A 23,803-nucleotide genomic window follows, 5' to 3' on the forward strand; every position below is an offset into this window, starting at 1 on the left:
CATACTGTATTGGTAAGTGGGTTGACATACTAGTGGTAAGTGGGTTGACATACTGTATTGGTAAGTGAGTTTACATACTAGTGGTAAGTGGGTTGACATACTAGTGGTAAGTGGGTTGACATACTAGTGGTAAGTGGGTTGACACAATAGTGGTAAGTGGGTTGACATACTAGTGGTAAGTGGGTTGACATTCTGTATTTGTAAGTGGGTTTACATGCTAGTGGTAAGTGGATTTACATACTAGTGGTAAGTGGTGTGACATACTGTATTGGTAAGTGTGTTTACATACTGTATTGGTAAGTGGGTTGACATACTGTATTGGTAAGTGGGTTGACATTCTGTATTGGTATGTGGGTTGACATACTAGTGGTAAGTGGGTTGACATACTGTATTGGTGTGTTGACATACTAGTGATAAGTGGGTTGACATACTTGTATTGGTAAGTGGGTTGACATACTGAATTGGTAAGTGGGTTTACATACTGTAATGGTAAGTGGGTTGACATTCTGTATTGGTAAGTGGGTTTACATACTGTATTGGTAAGTGGGTTTACATACTGAATTGGTATGTGGGTTGACATACTAGTGGTAAGTGGGTTGACATACTGTATTGGTGTGTTGACATACTAGTGATAAGTGGGTTGACATACTTGTATTGGTAAGTGGGTTGACATACTGAATTGGTAAGTGGGTTTACATACTGTAATGGTAAGTGGGTTGACATTCTGTATTGGTAAGTGGGTTTACATACTGTATTGGTAAGTGGGTTTACATACTGAATTGGTAAGTGGTTTGACATACTGTATTGGTAAGTGGGTTTACATTCTGTATTGGTAAGTGGGTTTACATACTGCTTTGGTAAGTGGGTTTACATACTGAATTGGTAAGTGGGTTAACATACTGTATTGGTAAGTGAGTTTACATACTGAATTGGTAAGTGGGTTTACATACTGTATTGGTAAGTGGGTTTACATTCTATATTGGTAAGTGGGATGACATTCTGTATTGGTAAGTGGGTTGACATTCTGTATTGGTAAGTGGGCTGACATACAGTATTATTAAGTGGGTCCTCCCTTGTGATTTTTTTTCAAATCCCTTAAGCTTGATTTGGCATGCAATTTCTTCTCTAGTCCATTCCTTGGGTTCTGGCATTCATAATGCAGCAGCACAACAGATCCATGGCTGGCAAAATCTCTTCTTAAGAATAAAGCAATTCAGTACTTTAGTCTTTTTTGAGATTCATTTTAGAAAACAGTATGGACCTTCAGTTTTTTTCTTCTTGGTTCAGGGTTATGGTTTTGATTATACCATCATCCCATGCTTCAAATCTCTACTTTGTTACCCAATAAGTTATGGGTTCCGAACACCTGCACCTTGAACATTCTCTTGGCCTCTCCTAATTTCTACCAAGGACATGCACTGAGGAGTAATACATATCACTAATATCAGCTACAGATGTATCAGGCCTTGTACTAAACAAGTGTCAAGAGGGAAGCAGACATGAACATATCGTCACCAGTTTTGTTGATACTTAGAAATTGTCAGTCTCTATTGGCCAAAGATTCCAGTGATCTTAACATGTACTTGAAAACAGCAATTAAGAATTATCACAGCATAAGTTCAAAGGATCGAGTCACCATGATACTCAGTTTATGCTGATGTGAAGAACTAATCAGCTTCAGTTACAACGATAATGCTCCTTCCTATATTATATCAAGCCTGACAAATGTGCAGCAATGTAATATTGATGTAGGCTGGTGATGCATTTATAAGTGATATGTACATGTAGGATTCACTGATTACCCTGCAACACTAGGTCCTGGTCAGGTACACTGACCATCAAGTGTGGTTGTTATCAATTAGTTAAATATGTTGCACACACTCTCAATTATATAAGTACAGTGTCAGAGACATGTCATATCTGACACATGATGATGAATAGCACTAGTTTGAAATGAACAAGGGAGGTAAGTTAATTGGTATATCTAGTATTTCATATTGAGTTACTTCCTTTGAGTAATGAAGGAATAACTTTTGAGGAATGAAGGAATAACTTATCGTATATAGATTTTTTTTTAATAGAATTATTCTATGAAACTATTTCATATAGTTGTCTAGAGAGCTCACCTTAATTCTTAAGATATTTAAAGTTCTTAAAATATTTAAAGAAATTAAATACTTGTATAATTTGTTACTGAGTGTTCCCGTTGACAAAATGCGTCCAACACCAGGCCGTGATATAAGTTGTTGCTAGTATTGTTCTTATTTTAGTGTTTTATTGAGTAAAAATATGAAAAAGTAAGACTTTATTATTTGTTATGTTTTTCAGTCAGCGGGAGTTGAGCACATGTTGGTACATCCTCCTGTCGGGATCCGTCTTCATCGAGGGGTCCATGTTCCTACCACGCAGCAGGTATGTTCAGGGTATTAGATCAATCTGGTGCCAGTTGAATGTAATACTACCATACTATTGGTGTTGTTGCAAGGCTTTTTCTATAGTACCCAGTGGTCCGACTATCGGACCTATTCCCAAAGCAAAATATAAGATATTTTTCCCAATCTTCAGAAAAAAATCCCAATCAATTTGTTGTTTTTTTTGTTTTTTTTAGAAATCTTTTTACCTGTACTGGTTCATTTTCAACGTCCTAATGAATTATCATTTATGTGACGTAAAGTTTTTATGATAATTAAACTCTGAAATCATTGATTTTCATCACATTCAGAGATCACTTCAGTATGAAATATTATCTGTCATGATTTATTGCAAGAGATATTTACACCCAAGGATTGATATTTCAGCCATTTTGGGTCTTTTGAAGGGAAATAAACTAATATTAAATAATTTCCTAATTCGCAGGAGACTAGACAGCTTTTTCTTTTAACTGTAAAATTTCCCAATTTCGGCATTTTCACGATGCAAAATTTCCCAAAATGTCTAGGGTCTTTTTCCCAAAATGGGCAGAAAAAGCCCTGGTAGTTGTTGTTGTTGTGCCTGTGCAATTTGCACCAGGGCAAACATGTCAACAAATCATAAAACATTCTCTTTCAAAACAATAACCTGAAAAGATCTTTAAACCCTAACAAATATAAATTAACGTTTGATTACAAACAAAAATATTGTGTATGCTGCGACTGTTTAAAAGTTAAAAGATTTCTTATACTAAAAAAAATAAAGTGCATTTTCAGCAGTTGCATTTATTCTCTATGGATATGACTTAAGTCGGGGCGAAGTTTATTTGTTCGAGAAGTTTTTTGAATTGATACATAAATTTATGAAACATAAGAGATACATCATACAAAAGAAGAAAAAAGCTAACAGTCTGCACAACAAAGTTTATATACATTCGGGTTTTGTATCTTTTCACATTGGTGAAACACATGCTATCCCTTGTTAACGGTATTACGCTAACCATCACATATTTTTCTGTGTTACACTTGTGTTACATAACAATATCACTTTACATGTTTGTAAATTATTCAATCGGAAACAAAGGCTTGCTTACTGACAAATGTCCTGAACTCGTCAATAATTGTTTTTTTATAATAGCTATATCTTCCATTGCTGAAATGACTGGATATCAAGGTCCGGGGTGGGAGAATTAAAGATGCTGTATCCAGTATCATGCTGTAACACTTGAAGGTGAACCCATTCCTTTACAAAAGAGTCTCAAAAATGTCAAAAGTTTCCAAAGAAATGTCAAATGTTTCCCAAGAAATGTCAAATGTTTCCCAACACTTCCGTATATTGAGGCCGTTAATGAGATGTTCAATACAGCATCGGTACAGTTGATTGCGTAGAGAATTGTCAATACCACTTCTTCTCTAACTCTTCACCGCGGTATTGGCACATGGACTACATTCGCTTATGTCACGTACAAGACCTAAATGGCAGTTTTCATGTCATGTCTCTGACTGCTTGTTCATCTAGTTTGGATACCAACACTGACAGTTATTTTAGCACTGATGTTCAATCATAGACATTCTCATAGATGCAGTCATAAAACTAGAAAAGAAAGCGAATCTCTTCAAATCAGTTGACTAAAGGAATGTGACGTTTATTGGAATATATCTGACTTCTGGAAAATCTCTGAACTGCAAGTGATTTTGTTTGGTGATTGATTTTCAAGCAAGTTTGTTTGGATTTCTGTTGTCTCCATTGTAATTCGTTGCAGACTTATTGGAAATGCATTAAAGTTTCAATTAGCCTACACTGGCTGGCGTTGACTTATTTTCAATACAAGTGAATTATACATAGAGCTCCATTATTCACCCTGTCTACTGGAATTAGTAACCATACTTGCACTCTTGCATTCTTCTGGAATAAAATTCCAGTTTCTATCAAAGTGGTATGTGTAATTAATTGTTTTATGTAGTTGAATTTTTCTAATCTTTGCTTTTGAAATAGTTGTTCAGAGATTTATTTATCAAATAATGTATGTATCATATGGTCTGATATAGTCAATTATAATACTTAAACAAAAATTGTTTTCAAATTAATCTTAGATATTGTTTGATATTTTTCTTCTGAATAAGGTCTCCCTATAAAGGCCTATTAAAACTTGACAAGATTCTGCATTTCGAGATCTAACATTTTAAATAGCAATTTAGCTAGATGTTGTATTGTACTGTAAACATTCTTGTCAGGACTTAAGTAAACAATATGTGGTCCAATTTCAACACTAGCACAATATGTAGATAGTGTAAATGGCGATTTGGGCATTGTATGGTTAATTGGCTTGTTTGCAATTTAAACAAATCTTGAAAGGTTTTTGCTTCACATCTTAAGCCTGATCTGGGATGTACATTAGAACTGAAATGAGTTTAGGTCAAATTTGAAGGTTATAATTTATGGGTGTCTCAATTTAGGATCTATATTTCTTGTGGATCTTAATGAATGGTAAGTCTCTCAGAAGAAACAAAATGCAAAAATGTCACTATATTTTCTTGTACTTGTCATGAATGTCAGTACGTAGAAGATATTTACTTTTGCACTTTTTTCTTGCTGTTTTGACATTATATTGATTGCATTGTGTAATAAAAGATAGCAATGCTTAACTTCAGTTTTTTTAAATTTCAGTAAGATACATGTTTCATTTGTATTTTATTTTGGTCTTGGAAAGTCTTGTTTTCCAGCATTTTCTGATAGATACAGGGTATTATGATAAGACACTCTTCTGACATAACAAGTAAAGTTTGGTGCGTGACAAGGTCTCCATCAGGATAGCGTAGCTGTTGAATCAGGAAGGAGTCCACATACAAGTTGTCAGAACAGTGTTCTATCGTAATATTTTTTTTATTAACTCCAGTTTTCAAGAATAAGTAGGGCTATTCTGTTCGCCCTGATATCAACGTTGGCGTCCGGTTAATGTTTGAGGGCAAATTGACATTTTCACTTATAGCTCAAATACTGTTCATTCAATTCACTACATAGTGAAGTTGTTTTGGACCATCACACAATGAGGTTCCATAACTCTTATCGACTTTTTTATCCTTTTATCTTGATTTTTTTTACATGCAAGTACCACATTGATTAATGCATTCATTTCTGAGACAAAGCAAATTTAAGTTGAGTGCGCTGTACTGCAACAGGTCTTGTTATTTGCATCCTTTGACTAATTCCATATATTAAAGTAGATAGAACAGGTTTTCATAAAACATCTGAAGTAATTTCTTAACCTAAGAAATTAAAAACCTAAAACTTCATAGTCCAATTTAAAGGAAAGTGGAAGTGTTTTTAACATCAAAGTACGTAGTTTCAGTCAAACCAATGAAAATAAAGCATTTTTATGCCCCCTTTTGAAAAAAGTGGGGTATATTGTTTTGCACATGTCGGTCGGTCGGTCGGTCGGTCTGTCTGTCTGTCGGTCGGTCGGTCGGAATACCAAATGGTTTCCGATCAATAACTTGAGAACGCTTTGACCGAGGGACCTCATACTTGGTATGTGTATTGGTCATCACCAGCAGATGAACCCTATTGATTTTGAGGTCAGTGGGTCAAAGGTCAAGGTCAGTGTGACCTTTACATGAAAAACGGTTTCCGATCAATAACTTGAGAACGCTTTGACCCAGGAACCTCATACTTGGTAGGTGTATTGGTCATGACCAGCAGATGAACCCTATTGATTTTGAGGTCAGTGGGTCAAAGGTCAAGGTCAGTGTGACCTTAACATGAAAAACGGTTTCCGATCAATAACTTGAGAACGCTTTGACCCAGGGACCTCATACTAGGTAGGCTTATTGGTCATGACCAGCAGATGAACCCTATTGATTTTGAGGTCAGTGGGTCAAAGGTCAAGGTCAGTGTGACTGTAAGCTGAAAAAAGGTTTTCTGATTGTCCATATTTTATTTTCTTATATAGTAGACAGTAGAAATTTATATGTCACTAAATGCATGAGTTGAAGTATCAGTTTTCAGTGAACATCTAGTTTAATTATGCCCCCCTTCGAAGCAGAGGGGTTATATAATTGCTTTGCACATGTCGGTCGGTCTGTTGGAAGACCAAAGCTTGTCCGAGTGATAACTCAACAATTCCCGGACCTATGGTCATCAAACTTGACATGAAGATTAGGTATGACCAGTAGATGACCTGCCTCATATGCATCCAATGACAAATCAGCTGTCATTTCAGTCCATGCATATTTCATTCAATTGTCCAAATATTTCTGGCAACTTGGCGCTCAGGGGGCATAATGTTTGACAAACATCTCTTGTTGATATTAAGTTATCATATGATTAGTAAGATAGATAATGCAAGAAAATGACTCAAGTTAGGAAATGACATACGATGTTTAATGAATTCCTCTTTTCATTGTTTCAACCCAGGATATCACCCTTGCTTTACATGACAATTCCCAGAATTTCCATTCATTAATCACATGTTTGAGTGCTTTTTCTTGATTATAACAAGTAAGTAGTTGAATTCTGTAGCAAAATACACACCTTTCCCTGGAAAAATAATTTCACTCATTGGGGAGTAAATATAAAGTCTTTAAAGGTCAGTGTGTAAAAGGCAGCACTCAACACTCAGTCCGATGCTGATTCCCATAAAGACTTTAAAGGTCAGTGTGTAAAAGGGAGCACTCAACACTCAGTACGATGCTGATTCCCATGAAGACTTTAAAGGTCAGTGTGTAAAATTCAGCACTCAACACTCCGTACGATGCTGATATGGAAATCGGGAAATGATAGTAGCATGATATGGATTTTTCATTACAGCTTGCTGTATTTTCTGTCAGATAGGATAAAGGATATGGAAGCACATATTATAGAGGCCAATACGAGAGCACATTTGAAATTATCAAGGGAGCATCAACAGGGATTGAAACAAGAACCAAACAGCTACAGCAGATTTGAGCTCATCTGTTTTTGAGTTATTCCCCTTTTTGAGCGGAGCATAGGTACTTTCATTTCAATTTATTGGAGAAAGCATTTATTAATTTTTAATGATTAATTTTCATGAGTAAGAAACAAAACAGTAATATGCGGTAATACGTTTCACACTCAACGAAGTTAAACATTGTTTTTGTGTGCATTTTTAGTCCTGTTATTGTTTTTTAATAAGAAGCAGGAACTACTTGGAGAAATTGATTGAAATTTTAAACATACATAGATGTGCACCAAAAATAATAATTCAGGTCACTGTCTTGTACAGTTAATTCCCCTATTATGGTGACATAGTCCGGGCCATAACAGGACAACTGTTCAAGGAAATTAATTGAAACTTGAAACATTTGTGGATGGTGTCAACATGTGTCCAGCACTTGTGGTCACATTGTTGCATACTTTAGTTATTTTCCCTTTTACTTTCATTTTCTCAAAAAGTGATTGTACAAAGCTTAACTTGGCAACTACTGGTACTGAAACTTTGCATATTGATGAATGATATTGTGAAGTTGTGCTCAGTGCTGGAATCTACACTATGGGTATTTGCATTCAAAATCATATCCCTTTGTAATTGATTTTCTTGAAACAAGGTTTATCTGAAGCATCATAACTGGAAATGATTTGAACGTTGATAGATTACAATTTGAAGTTGTGCACAGCACAATAATTGAACTCTGGCACAATTATTTCCTCAGGTACCTCCCCTTGTTATATTTTGTTATAAGGGGAAATATCAGTTATTGATTCTATTTAAAATTCCAAACTGTCTAAATTTTGCTTTAGCCTTTAAGGAGCTAAACAATTAAAACTAAACAATTAAAACCTAAAATACAAAATCTGTACATATAGCAACCAAGCAATGTACCATGGCAAGCAACCAAGAAATAAACCATGGCAAGTAATTTACCATGACAAGCAATCAAGCAATAAACCATGGCATGCAATGAGGCAATTACGGCAAGCATCTTAACCATGGCAAGTAGTAAACCATTCAAAGCAACAAGTGGCAAACAACCAAACAATACCATAGCAGGAAACCAAGCAATAAACCATGACTAGCAGCATACCATAGCAAGAAACCAAGCAACATACCCTGGTCAGAAACATAACATGGCAGCAACCAGGCAATGTACAATGGCAAGCAACATAACTATTGCAAGCAAGCAACCCATTTAGCATGGCAATCAACTAAGCAATGTACAATGGCAAGCATAAAAAGGCAAGCAACCAAGCAATAAAACATGGAAAGCCAAATACCATGCAAAGAAACACAACTACAATTTTATGCATTTAATGACTTGATAATGCGCTTGGCCTATTGACCCTCTGTTCAATCAAAGCCGAATTATTAGTAAGTGTGCCTTATTTTAGGAAAGTAATCTATGTTTAAATGGCACACCTATACTATTTTTATCATCATCAATTAGGCAAATTAATTGACTTTCTGCCTTGGGCAGTGAGGTTTTACTGTCATTCTGAAAATATTTGTATTGATAAAATCAGATTGTTCACCAAAATTCAAAACTTGTATGACAGAGACCTGTCATTTTATCTCTCATGTTCTAAGCTTTGTTTTTGAGTTAAAAATCATTTTGAATTGATGTTATTATCAAAATGTTGGTTGAAGATATTATGCAATAAATTTGGAAATATGAGTGGACTAGGTATGTCTATCTTTTTCTTATACTGTGATACCGATTTGAATATTTCTAGTCATTATTGACAAGGACTTCCATTAAGAATTTGAAACTTGAAGTCTGAACTTCCTGTGCATCAATATTGGAAGTTTTTCACTGAAATGTGAAATTTAAAGTCACCCGAATACAATACTTTTTTCCACTGTTTTTCAATTAGTATGATAAAAATCAAATAATTTGCAACTGTTACTTGCAAAATTTACAGATTTATATTAAAAATAATTCAAGACGTGAGTGAAATTGTGACCATACAAGTAATATTTACAACAGGTTTTGACATTCTGAACTTCCAAGTTTTCAACTTGTAAGTTTTCTTCAAAATTATGGAAGTTTTTGTATTTCTAAGGAATCAATTTTGGAAGTTATAACCCATTTCTAGGGAGTAATGTACTTCCAAACTTCCTTTGATGGAAGCCCTGTATTGAAAATGTGTGTGTTATACATTTATAATTGACATACAAATCTAGTTAAAAAAGTGCTGAAATTTTAGAATATATTTTAGAATGAAATTGAGTTGAACATTGTAGAGCCTTTCAAGTTATGAGTAGTTGAAGAAAAAGAAGAGTTTAACATACTTGTCTTTTGTGCTGTATAGAAGGGATGTTTTTTGTGATATATTTACCGGACAATTAACACTCATATGATAGGGGTACCTAAATATGGCTCTATTGTTCTTAGTCATATTCATTACAGTAATATAGCCATGTTATCTACAGTGAGGAATGTTACCTATTCAAGCCATTACTTGTTCAGATAGACAGATATCATGCAGTTTATGTTTTGTTTTGTAAAGTGGAGTTTTGTTTGTCAAATAGATCTATATAATTGTTACAGATTCCACTCTGTTTAAGTTTTGGCCTTTAAAGTTTAAAGTCCTCCTGTATTCAGGGAATAGTGAGGGAATAGTGGGGAATAGTGAGGGAATAGTGAGGGAATAGTGAAGGAATAGTGGGGAATAGTGAGGGAATAGTGGGTCTTTGGTTACATTCTGAGCAATATTTCTTAACTTGGTGGAGGATACTTGTAGTTGAAATCATTTCATCATTTAAAGGTAAGTAGTTTTCCTTTGTAAATTAGGAATTCATAACTTATCTTTGAATGGTCAATTTTGATCCAGATGATTATAATATAATAGAAGTTGAAATCGAATGTCTGCTGTTAACAGCAAGAATACTTTTTGCATTTATCTGTAATTGTATATTCATGCATTTAATGAAGGGACGGAAATTATTTAGATTATATAAAAAAATAATGTCCATAAAGGAAATAGAATAAGTTTGTCTTGGTTAAATGCTGACAGTATTATAGTTCTTTGAACAATTATATAATTATATGTCCCTTTCTCAACTGTCAATGTAAGCTGAAAAGTGTTTGGTTTGTTTTGTTTTTATTCCATGTTTTGATTTAATCTGCAAGGTTGAATGAAAACTATGTCTTAACCAAAACATCTGAAAGTGTATAGCTTTCGTACAATTATGACAGTATATATAATCTTATTGTTTGGGCAAGAAAATGACATTTTAGCTAAAAGTTGCTCTGCAAATATCATAAAAGATATAGAGGTTCTATAAATCTACTGCTTCTTTCAGGAATAGCTTTCTCCAACAATTTATTAATATTTTTTATCATTGACCATAAATTTCATTGGAAGCCATCTACAGAAAGGTGTTCATTCACAAGCAATGGAAGGCAACAGCAACTCTAGTAAAAAGGAATCCTCCCTCATGCTACTGAAAGCACAACATTGTCTGTCAAACAGTGAAGTGGCTATGAGGAGGTGAAAGTGGGCAGACAAGATCACCTCAAAGCAGCTAAAGTGCACTTAGTGGAGCTACCAAATTCTCTTGGCTGTTTAATCATAATCTCACAGTTATATTTGCACCAAGTATTACCTGTGGTCAGCAATATTGTGCAAACACTGCAATAAGTGCCAGTGTTGACACAAGTATGGAGAAATTTCGGTTTTACCCCCTGGGGTAAAGGACATATGCATTTTGTGATAATCTACTGTTCATCTTGTGTTGTATTTTGTTGTTGTCCACTTGTTTGGTTCTCAAGTGGTCACAATGGTCAGTGCCTGTCACCTTTAACCCTTTCACAGATGGTGTCCGTCCCCGCTTCTGTGGTCACCTGGGGATAATGACCATAGTATTGACCAGACCACATTCTCATAGGGTCAGTTGAATGACCAGCTTTGCATTTTAATGTCACAGCGGTGGCTTTGCATTTTCGTGGATTTGAAAAGTGTTTTGACAGTCGAGGCTGCATGGAATTTTCAATTTAGTTTGGTCAATGCGTGTCAAGTTATGGTGAATAGAATTTCTATTGGATTAATTTTAATAGCGAAAAAGATATCCTAAAGGATTAAGGATCAGATAATTTGTAAATATACGCTAAATGCTTAATTTCAAAATTTCATTACTGTAATGTTTGAAGTTTGTTTGGTTTTCATGTCTGAAGGTAACATGAAAGACGGTATAGTAAAGAAATAGGCTTTTGATTTATCAGGCAGTTTAAGGAATCGAAAATCTGCATAGATTGTAGATACGATAAACAATCAGTGCTGTCTTATGGTTTTGCAGTGAAACAAGTGAAGAAAATCTCAAGGATTAATCACGTTTTGGTGGAATTAAAACACTCATTGGATTACCAAGATTAACCAGATTGTGTAAAATACTTTCAAGTTTAATTGCGAGCAATGGAATTAGCTGCCTGATGGCTTTGTGTACAAGAATTGAAGTGTTATTTCTCATTTGTTTCCATCGCTTGTTGAATTCAGGTTTGAAGCATATTGGTGTATGCTCATAAAATTTGGCATTCATTTTGTTAAATGCTCAAGACGATGTTATTGTTTATCTTAATGTAATTAGAAATAGTTAATTGGATCCGCAGACAGTATTGTTTTATGGTGATTTTTTTGTGTATGGTGATTAAGTTGGATTTTTTCCAAGATATGACAGTCTTTCCTTATTTTTATATTTGGAGATTATATACTTAAACTTCATGCCGCATTAAATGAGGATCTGATTTAAAACGCATTTTCTTCTGTGGACTAGATAAAATGTATTGAATGTCACTCTTTCAGAACACATAGTTGTTATGTCAATTAGCCAAAAGTGAGATCAAATAATGTCTTGATTGTCTAATCTTGGATATATATGCCAATGTATTATGTATTGGCTGTTTTATGTACAAGTTTATTTGTAAGGATTGTCCAAGTGACTGGTTACAGTGCTATTTGATTTCCACCATTTGGTATAAATTGCATTTGAACATCATCTTTTGGATATTAAGTAATTGAATATTACCGTAAATGGTTTATGATTTGTTAAGATGTAAAAAAATACTGTGTTAGCAGTTTTTGTGCTCGGCAATTAAAATGGTTTATTGTGTAAGATGTTGGTTTAACTTTACATTTAGAAATGTCATAATATTTCTGTATTCAGATTTAATGGTTGTGTCTGAATGTAGATTATAATGTTATGAAAAAGGTTATTAAAGTGAAATATGTTGAAAAAAAACGTTGGAAATAATGGAAAATTACAGTAAATGACATGGGAAAGTTATGGTGAAGAATAGAAACAGTGTCAGTTCAGTGTTTCATGGAAACATAAACACTGAAAAATAGTGTGGACTTCTTTTTTAATTTTAAAAGGGAAAATGAAGAAAATTAGTGTTTCATAAATCCAAGGAATGTCACTCTGAATGATCTCTTGTTCATATATGTTTTTGTCAATTTTGAGCAAAGTTGTGTTGCATTTTTTGGATTTTCTACGTTATTTTGTGCTTAATGCAGGTTTTAGTACCAAAAGACTTGTGCAAAAAGTAACTACAGCTCTAAGAGTTTGATGCTGTTCCAAATTCCTATGCAGTTTTACTGATAAGCTCAGCCTAATTTGCCAAGAAGATAGCAGGGTTATCTTCTTGTGTCCTTGATCTGAACACAGGTGTCAGTTTGAAAAGTATTCAATCTTTGAGAATAGTATTCCAAATCTTGCAAGTGTTGAACAAAATTTGGAGGAAAAGTGTTGGAATAAGTATGAAATAAAGTAATATAAACAATTGATCTGAAATACTGCAAGGTCTGGATTGTTAAAACAAGCGTGTTATGATACCAGCTAGTTGTTAATTAAAATCTTTGATTAATACTGAAAAGTGGTGGAATATGGAATACTATAATGGAATTTTGATCAGTTTTGAGTAATTATCATCTGAAAAGTTGAATGTTTGATCAAGGTGATAACCAGTAACACTGATTTTCAAAGTGTCATGTCAGGCACCAGAAGTTTCAATGCCTGCTTTTTACAAGGGGTTGATTGTTGCATGATAAGCATCCATATTGCTTTGCCTCGGAGGAATCTTGGCACTGTAGGCTCTTCTTTGTCTCTGTTCGCTATTTTATATTGATGAATCCAGATTTCATGTAAATACCAACAGTTCTTTATGACATCTAGTTTGGAGTGTTTCTGTCTTCTATGCTATTTGCTATTCTTGGTTATATTGTGGGTTATTTAGTAAATTACCCCGGGAATGCTCTCTCTCATAATTTGCTTTCTTTACTGTGTCTGTGTTTGTTTCTTGTCTGCATTGATATTCAAGATATTCATAGTAAAAGCAATTTGAAATGTTGGCAAATTAAAGGGTGATCTATGGATATTATTGCACTGTATTGTGTTTTAAACGACTCATTAGAACGGATCTTTTGGAGGTTACTTAACTTGAACTACTTTTTTTATATTAGTCCTTTACTTAAATCTTTAATTGGTACTAAAAATCCAAACTTTCAATACTGAGCTAGTGAGAGCACTCTGAAAAGTTGTTAAAACTGACACATACCATAGGTTAGAAAGGGTTGGAAATAGCAGCAAACAGCTAATAGCCAGTTTATGTTCAACTGTCAAGGGTATCTATATCAAATACTTGAAACATGCAGATATCTCTTCTTGACCCTGCACTTGGGCAGAGATTGACTTAAAGTTAACTAAACATTAAACTTTGGGCAAAATGCTGTTCAAACATAATGCCTTTTTGAGTTTATCATGGAAATATTTTATTGGAAAATTTATGAACTTCAGGTTAGAATGTACCTCCTTTTCACCATTGGGTCCTGGGTAGGATTCCTGGACAAGGCACATGCAGTTGGTAGTTACAGAGCTGGGTTAGGCAGAGATTGCTAGTGCCCAGTAGGACCATATTATGAATTAAATGTTGTTGTTTTTTGTTGTGGAATAGTTATAAGTCTGAAGTCTGAAGATTGAGGTGTGGAGATTGAGATGAGGAATGGATGGTGGGTGGGGGGGAGGGGGGCGGGCGGGGGCGTAATGTGTTGCTGGAAAACCATCAAAAGTGTGCTAGCTTTTGTTTTAATCCTTCATTATTTGACATAATGAAGACATGTGGATCGTGGAGGTTTAGCCATGTTATGTAGAACATAAAACATTTATGACTAAATATGCTTTATTTAAGGCACACATGACTCCTATAAAACTGGCTACGCCAGTATTAAATTCATATATCTATTTGTATTTCCATAGATGTGTGCAGTTAAAAGGAAATGTTTTGCATAAAACTTACTACTCTCAGTTTTAACTTTTTGAGACATTTTTGCTTTTTACTGTTGGATGTACTTAAGTGAAAGGAAGTGCGAGCAGGAAATGGTTTGCATTTATGGATGCTGTTCTGTAGCAGTAGGTCACAGAAATGCTATTTTAGGTTTATATTGTTATAGATGCGGTTTCACTTGTCACATAAGTTCTTAAGTTAAAGGTTTAAGACTAACTTTCTCGTGTTACTTGTATGCTACATCGTATTTAATATTCTATACCGTCATTAAACTGTTACAAAGAAGAGACCTTGTGTGTCTTAGGTATAAGTATTTTTCCTCGGATTTGAGTATTTACATGACTTTGCATATTAATTTTGACACTGTGCGTTTTATGAAATTGAGAGTGAAACAAATTATTGTGTCAAATTCATTGTGTCATATTGTTAGGTAATTGTAACCACTTTAGTCCTTACAAAAATCAGGGACACTTAACAAGAAGGCATTTTTAAGGAGCCTCATTCAAGTTTTTTCCTCCCCCAATTTCCATGGGAACTAGGTCATTAACTGCAGGGAATGTCTCCTGGAGTACCATTAATGCACAACAGTATTAACTGTTTGGTGCTTTTCTTGCTTTTAGAATTCTTCAGCAGTGAAGTCTGTCTGTCTGCAATATGATTATTATCACACATGATTTTCCTGAGGTATTTAAGAAATTTCAGAAAAAGTGAAAATATTAATGATTTTATGACTGTAACATGTTTGAGAATTGCGAAACCTACGAAACCTACGAAACCTACGGCACAGAGTCTGCATGTATTCCACTGAAATGTTTTTTTCTTTGCACTCAAAAGTTTATATGCCTGAAAGGATGAAAGTGTTCAAATGAGCATGTGTTTCCATGTTCGTATTCTAATCAATTGTTCCACTCATCACATGGTAGTGATTAGATATTTTGTGACAGTTACATGCCCATATTTCCACAGTTGTCTGATTAATTATATATCTCCGAATAAAACAAATGCATCTCTGAGTGTCTGCCCTTCATAACAGTCTCCCAGCTCTGCTAGTTTTTGCTCTCTTATGGCTTTTTGTGTGTGTTACGAAAGTATTTGAACATGTTTTTGTATTATTTGCTCTAATGGCCTTCAGAGTCTGCCTCTATTATTGATCATTGTGAGTTAATATATGATGACTGGACTGGTACAATATAACAAGGGTGTCATTTCGGTCTTAGAAATGGATGTTGCCTTGGATTTGGTTTGGCCAGGATAATGCTGTGTTGCCAGGGTTTTTTGGTAGGGTTCAAATGGGTTTATTTTGCAGTGGACACTGTAACATAGTGGATTTTAATTAAGTGAATCTAGCAAAATGAATCTCATGCAGCAATATGAAAACTTGTATGGTTTAACAGGGTTTATAACCTGTGCAAACCAGGTTAATTAGGAGCCCACTCTGTGATAAATGATAGTGAAAAAATAGGTGTAATACTGGTCACAGCTTAAAATCAGCTTTCCACCGTGCCAGTGGTTTTGCAATATGATATACGTTTTTGGACAGATTGTATAAAATTCTTTTGGAGAGTTGATGAGTAGATAGGCGGGGATATGTATTAATCAAACTAGGAAGGATACTTCCAAACTTTGAGTTGATAAACAGTTATTAGGTGCATTCATGGCGATCAAATTGAAAGATATAATTTGTAAAGATTTTTATCTATACATTTAGGCTATTTCTCCTGAAGGTTGCTAGAAGACTTAAAAGTGAGAAAAGTGGACCAGGATTTGCATTGCTTCATAGAAGACATTGTTTTGTTTTTAATCGTAGATAAAAAAAATCAACCGACAGTGTTTCATGTGTTCAAAGGTTTAAGATACATGGCAATTTTTTTCTTTTGCTGACAATATAAAATAATATGGAGAGAATTTTTTTTTTTATAAAATAGTCAATATTTGGAAGGTTTGAGGAATGTTATGTTAGGTCAGAGTGAAACCATTTTGTGATAACTGTTGTACACTGTACCTGTTGCTAACAATACCATCATATGTGATTTATATATGATAATATGTGTGCACTTTGTTCCGAGGGAAAATAGATAATGATTATCATCAGTGAATATCTTGAGCAAGCTGTTAATTTTGGGGTTAGTGTCAGTATTTAGTCAGCATAGTAACAATTAACAGTCACTTAGTCATAATGCTAGAAGTTGGCTTCGTGTTTCACCGGTAACAGTTGCTACATTGATGTTATCCCAGGGATGGATTACAGCAGTGTTGGTTTTCTCATATAGCTTTATGGTATCAGTCTATTGCTCAGTTTTATGGTTTTATCAAAGATTTACACACTGACTTCTGGAGCCAGGCAAGGTCAGGTTAATCTGGTGGAGTTCTCAGTTTAAACAAGGTCATCTTAAGGTGAAGATTTTGTGGTTTCTTAACAAGAGTGCCATGTGCCAAGTTTGGATAATGTGCCTTTAATTAGGTGACTTGTGGCTTTCATGTTGTAAATTTCAGTAATAAGATCATATACATGTGTATCTAAAGGCTGTGAAACATGAGAATAGATGCTGAAACTTATTCATGTAGAGGTACATTTGGATGGTAAAATTGGGACTAAGTTTGTGCTATACATGGATGCAGTTTATTCAGTGATAATGATCTGAAGTTATTGAATTTGTACAACATATTTATATGCTATGTACAAGTTGAGTGAAGTGTTTTATTTATGATTTAAAAGATACCAGGAACTCTTCCTGATTGCACCATCACATGTCATATACAGTGTTGTGCCTGGTTCTAGTGGGATTAAGTGAAAGGGGGTTCTGTTACTCCGGTGATAGGCGTTCTAAAGTGTGCTGGAACTGGGGATTTCAACAGATCTAGAGCTCTGACTACATGGGACTTTTGATAATAATTTGTTCAAATAGCTTTATGCTTTTATTGAGTGTGTTTTAAATCATGATAAGTCACTGAACGTACTGTATGATTTTATGTTTGAAGCATCCTTGGCTTTAGAAATCTGAATTCAGATACTCTTTCAAGTTTTATTATCTGAAATTAAGGGAGACAGTGTTTCTCATTTATTGTTGACAGGCCTTTTATCACATTGACAATCTAGATGTCTGGGATAGTAACATTCTCAAAAACATTTCTCTTCAGTTTCGCACTGTAGGATAGTTGGTATGTTTCCAGCAAGTTTGAATATGTGGTACAGCAGCACAGTGTTAAAGTGTTCTGATTTCTCCAGATTTGGAGCATCAACCGTCATCATTGCAGTATCTCTACTGGAATGTAGTTTATCTGATTAGTGTGATTGGCTTCAAAGTTTTAGTAACAAGTTCTTCATACACAGTAGGAACTGGAGATAGTTTTCTTGGATAGTTGAGCCTTTAGGGCATTTCTGGTGTCTATTAGTGTTGTGGAATATCTTACTTTCTGGCCTGTTTCTGATTATAGGCTGTTTCTGAGATGTGTTATTCTAGCTCAATAAAGAGGTTACTACAAGAAGTAATTGTTTGTCTTTGATGGATTTAACTGTGATTGAAGTTATCTTGCAGGAAATTACAAAGCTGTGATTGACTTCAATTGGATTACAAAAAAAACAAGATTTCCAGTATTGATTGCATGTCAGAAGTTTCAAGAAAATTGAAATTTGATAAAATTGCAATGTAATTTGAAGACTTCACTTCAATGTGGTCAATGACAATACAATTTGGCGATGTGATGTATTTACTATTGAATGGGATTAACAAAATGTGCAAATGATGGATTAACCCCTAAAGGATGACTTAGCGAGTCCTACCATGCTCATTTACCTTGTGGGGCAAAATGGGAAGTCAGAAGATGAGCCAGAAGGGTCTGTGACCTCGGAGATGGGGTCTCAGGGGGGTCAGGTAGGGGCCCAGGCGGGGCCTCCCTCCCCCCAGGGTAGGGCAAGAGCCCTAGGGCTGAAGGTGGACTCTCACTGGGTTGAAGACGTGCAGGAACAACGAGCTTGTACCTTTAGCAGGTGATGATTGTGTGTTATGTTTGAGATTTATACTGTTGAAAAAGGAGTTGTCCTAACTATTTCTAGTCCAAATAATTGTACGTTTACAGATTTTTTTACGTTTTTTGATATGGCAAATCCTTCACGTACAAATTGTTTAGTATCAAAAGTGGGTAGTTATTCCGATCAGGATTCCGGGTTAAAGCATTAAACATCTAAAAAAAATTATAAAAACAAGAAATATTACCAGATTATGTTATTTTATATCAGTTCCATACATAAAAATGTCATATCCTACGAATAATTATGAGTTTGACGTGTTTTTTTTTTCATTTCTTGCTGTCAAAACATAGCGATATATAAATATGAAGGGCACCTGCAAGGCTTCAGGGCACAATTTTTAAACAATCTGAACATTTCGGCCATGGCCGAGTTGTTACGATTGTATTTACGAGGTCTATTTCGAAGCTTGTCGGAGGTGGCCGAGTTATTACGATTCGGTCGAGTTGTTCCGCTTGGCATAATTGTTGTCTATGTCAGTCAACTTTCGTTTTATTGGAAAGGTAAATAATGTGTTTTAATGCATTAAATGCTTGTTTTGTGCAAAATAACTTTTCACTTACATGGTAAAATATGAATATAAACCTTTATGATCAATTTAAACCATAAAATACTTCACTTAATACAATTTCAATATTTTTCAAAACACCCCTGGTTTTTGCACAAACCCGATTAGACGTTAGGGATTGGAAGAATCCTGTATAACACATCTATAATTTTAGACTACTGATAACAATGCTCCCTTTCTATATGAAAATATAAGTGTTCTTTGCATATAAAATAAAAAAGAACAAAACCTTGCTATCTTTGTAAATGATTAGAATGACAAAATATGAGTTGAAAACTTTGAATTTTGTTATTACCGGTAGCTATTTAGATTTAGAGTTTGCTTCATGTGTGATAAGAAATTGTATGTGGTACATGTTAACAGTTTCTGATGTAAATAAGTGCAGAGAGAGTTATGAGTAGAACGTAAGATCTAATAAATAATGCTACATTGACAATGTTAGATGGATTATGTCACTTTTTTCCCATGTGTTATAAGAGAATTGAGTCTGTGGAAATCTCCATTCTAGTAAATTAATTGAATCAGCACTTTTGGGCTTGTTTTTTCTCACTGTTGGTGTAGTATTACTGTATGTGACAGGAATGTCACACTCTATCAGTAGCACTACAGCTATTTCCCAGTGGATTGACAGAATTTTGAAGCTCTACATAGGAAAATCTAAAGAACAGTATTTAGATTTTTCCAATGATTTAATTATTTCTCATGAGTCCTGTAATTTCTGATTTAAAAGGAGTGTAATTTTGGACAATGAATTCCAGTGCCATAATTAACATTCCAGTCTAAAAACAATTGTTAAGATTGATTTGAAGGCCCATGATGCCTATAATTAGGAAATTCTGGTGATAACTTCAAATCATTTATTTTTAGAGCTATAAGGAAATCAGGCAATGCTTAATTTGTGAATGATTTTTTCTTTAATTTTAATTTTCTCTTTATGATGAAAGATGCTGTATTTATGAATTACAGTTAACTGTATGGTCTTTTTTCTTCTTGCTATTAAAAACATTATCTATATTGTGAAGTTTGTTAAACAATTAAAAGTTTTAATATTCCATATATTATTTATTTGCATTTAGCTGTATTTAAATTGTATTGACCAGATTTTTCAAATATTTGAGAGGCTATTTTGCTGAATCAAGTCATTTCTTCATATTTGAGAACAAAATATTTCTATTGGCACATCCATATGCTATTGTGTGGATATCGATCAACCCAGTAGAGAAGTTATAAAAGCCATTTTCTTGAAAATTTATCCCATCTGTTTTGGCTGACCTAGGATTGATACAGTTATGACATGATGAAACATCATAATGATAGAGGTTCTGACACAGTCTATAGGGATGTTGTTGAGAAGTATGTTTCCCTGCCCATGAAACAGACTGTTACTAGAGCATAGCAAGTGGGATACCAATGCTAAATAATTTGTTTGTCATATTATGATTTCTAAAAGAAAATCAGTGGCTTCAAAGTTTTAGTTGCCACTTTGTCTTTTTGTGCATTATATTGCACAGTTTTTACACACAAAAAAGTCATATTATCATTGTAAACATAAAGCAATGACTGGTAGGCTGTTGTGTTCAAACCCACTACCTCTTGGAGGAAAGGACGAAACCTTTACCACTCAACCACTCTCACCCTTAATCTTATATCGTGATCATCCGACCCCACACTCCAAAATCATCTACCAAATGGGTAATTCCATACTGTAAGGGTTAGAGAATCCAACCCTTGGGTATTCTTCTAGCTGTTTTGAGACATATTCTGATGGTATATGTTTGCGTCTATTTTCAGTTTTGGCAAGCGAACTCCAGGATGTGCACGCCGTGCCAGCGAGTGTCTGATCCTAGAGCCCTCCGAGATGATTGTGGTAAGATATGTGTGCTATATGGGCGTAGACTTTGATTTCATTGTAAGAGGAAGTAATCAGTGCATAAGCTGTAGAATTTCACTGTAAGAGAGTCATTTGTTTACCATGTGGTCAAGTGTGAACGCATTTTACAATGTTGGATGTTTTTCATCTCATCCTTGTGAGCAAAAAAATGAAACAAATGTCCACTGGAACATGAATGTATGTTAGAATGTATGTTTATGAGTGTTGTCCTATCAATGTAAAAAAACAATAAGGAGTTTGACATTACCAGTAAAAACAGAAAGAAAAAAAATCTATTTTTGTTAAAATTATTGTTCACTTTTGTTTTGTCTTTTCCACCAATAATTTTTGAAAAATTACACATCATCTTCTGAATGTATTTCCGGAATTTCTTATAATTACTTTCTGTCAGTGAAAATGTGTGAACGTGAGGATTACTTTGTTCCATGCCAAGACTTGACTTCAAGGTCATAATTGTTTGACGGAATTCTGTAATTACTGCCTCAAAGTATTAACTGAGTATCTTGTTTCTGAATGAATGTATGGATTCTGTTTGATGATGTAAGGATCATTTAATATGCATTACAAGACACATTTCACTAGAAAATATATAGAACTCAGGGGTCAGCTTGTTTTTGGGGAAAATACTAATTAATTACAGTACATTTTAATATTAACTGAAGTGCATTTTTATTTATTGTATTATTAGAAAATTTGGAGGGAATTTCATTCAACTGAAACTTGGAAAATATGCTTAAATCTGTAGGGCCCCTAAATGAACGGTAAAAGAAATTTTGAATGGTTTCAGCCCTTGTCTGATAAGGTAGAACAAATCTTTTTTTATTTAATTGATGTATGAAGAATATAGAATATAAAACAGTAACAACTTTTATATAATAAGAGCAGTAGATATCTGATGAGACATTTATTTTCCACTACCATTTGCTCCGTACCCACCACCTGTACATGTAAGAATAATAAATGAGCTTCTACTGATCAAGAACTGCAAAAATAACCCAATTACATGAGTTATGTGTTTACATACACTCGAAAATTCATCAGGGTTTGCCTGCATTTCCAATTTGTTTTCTGCAACATTAAATTTATGATCGCTCTTGGGTGAATTGAAGAAAGTCTGGAATCTCTCTGTTTAGTTTTACTTAGTCATTCTGAATAGCAGTATTTTGCCAGTATGTGTTTATGTAAGGGCCTTGTTGTATTGATGTCAGCCTAGGTACGGAGTTATTTCCCCTCACCATTAGTGGTGTTTTGTAAACACTTGATTAAAGAAATGCCAGCTCTAATTGTACTTGTAGTCAGTTAAACAATGTGTGTGTTTGTCATGTGGATCTAAATGTAATTTGCTTTATGACCATTATAGAGTTGTAGACATTAGAGACGGTATAGTGTAGTATACCATATACAACAACAGCCTTCCTTGAGGTTTATGATTGCACTATTTCTGACATCCTTGAGGTTTATGGTCGCATTATTGTTCACATGTATTGTTGACATGGTCGTTGACTTTATAGCACTGTTCAAACATAGCAGTGAATGTTTTTATGTACCTTAATTTCCTTTGAATGTATTGTGTTCTATTTCAAGCCTTAGCACAAAACATGTATGTCTCTGTTTGGCTGTCCTAGTTCACTCCCCTCTTTCCCTCCCTGCATTTTGTAGAAAGTGTAAGTCCATTATTTCAGGTCATTAGCCTTATTACAGGGATAACAACTTCATAATATCATTACCATGATAGCTTATGTTATGATGGTGAATGATTAATGTTCATGAATAATCCAGAGGCCATGATGTGTTTATTGTGCTCTATGTTTTGACATGGGCTTATCAGCCATTAAAGGTTTAGGTGATAGAGATCTCTGTTGGGGCTAATCTGGGCTGCTGCACCTGTGCTGTGGTAAGATCGACTTCAATGAATGAACAGTGGGAGGGTGTAAATATGAGATGTACAATAATTATTGGAAGAGCAAAAATACATGAATATTATGGGTTCTGTTGTAAGATTTCATAAAGTTAAGCAGAAACAAATCTTGATTATTGTAATGACAGGGCTTCCTTCTGGCAGTAGTTGTTTGAGTTTGTTGCAGTTGCTGATCTATCTTATATAATCGGGTAGATAACTCTTGCTGGTGTAAGTAAGGTAATTCTTTCTCAGCGTTGTGAACATCTTGAAAGGATCATTGTGAACATCAATTAAATTGTGTGTCATAAAAGATTACTTCAGTTAGAAGGATAATGATTGTCACTTTGAGAAAGGTTACATTACAGTAGGGTAGGTCATTCTTGTCGATGTTCTTAGCCTCTCATAGAACCAGAATCTTGCATGGTCAATGAAAGAAGGAACTAAATCTCTGTTTTGTACCTTATTGCTCAAAACCCACACATTAGTATGAAAGGTGCAGACTTATCTCTTAAAAGTTTCCATAAGCGCAAGACTTTGCTGCATCTTTCAAAAGCTTCCTTGTGAGTTTCTACTGTGTATCCATGATATGACTCACCTTGCCAACAGCTAGACTCCTGCGTTGATAATTATGATGATAATGGTAATGATAAATACAGTTGTTTGATCACTAGATCCCTATAAATTGTTGCAAATTAAATGATATAGATATGACCTTGAGTGTTTGTGACCTTACATTTATAAACTAATATGATTGAATAATTGCTAAGAATTATGT

At 34.5% G+C, this 23,803-nt stretch overlaps 1 protein-coding gene across 22 annotated transcripts in view; it reads left to right on the top strand.

Moving 5' to 3' along the window:
• Window positions 1-23,803, top strand: part of LOC128217639 (rap guanine nucleotide exchange factor 6-like) — a 72,081-nt gene that overhangs the window by 6,198 nt on the left and 42,080 nt on the right. For 19 of the 22 annotated variants that reach the window (XM_052924927.1, XM_052924920.1, XM_052924944.1 and 16 more), the window contains exons 4-5: window positions 2,329-2,412; window positions 21,029-21,104. In XM_052924927.1, the coding sequence (XP_052780887.1) occupies window positions 2,329-2,412; window positions 21,029-21,104 (160 nt within the window). Of the gene's footprint in view, window positions 1-2,328; window positions 2,413-10,068; window positions 10,132-17,385; window positions 18,631-21,028; window positions 21,105-23,803 lie in introns of those variants that run through there. The other 3 variants (XM_052925044.1, XM_052925095.1, XM_052925035.1) reach the window with 3 other exon arrangements.

This window comes from Mya arenaria, chromosome 2 (genome assembly GCF_026914265.1).
Source record: "Mya arenaria isolate MELC-2E11 chromosome 2, ASM2691426v1".
Lineage (NCBI taxonomy): Eukaryota > Metazoa > Mollusca > Bivalvia > Myida > Myidae > Mya > Mya arenaria.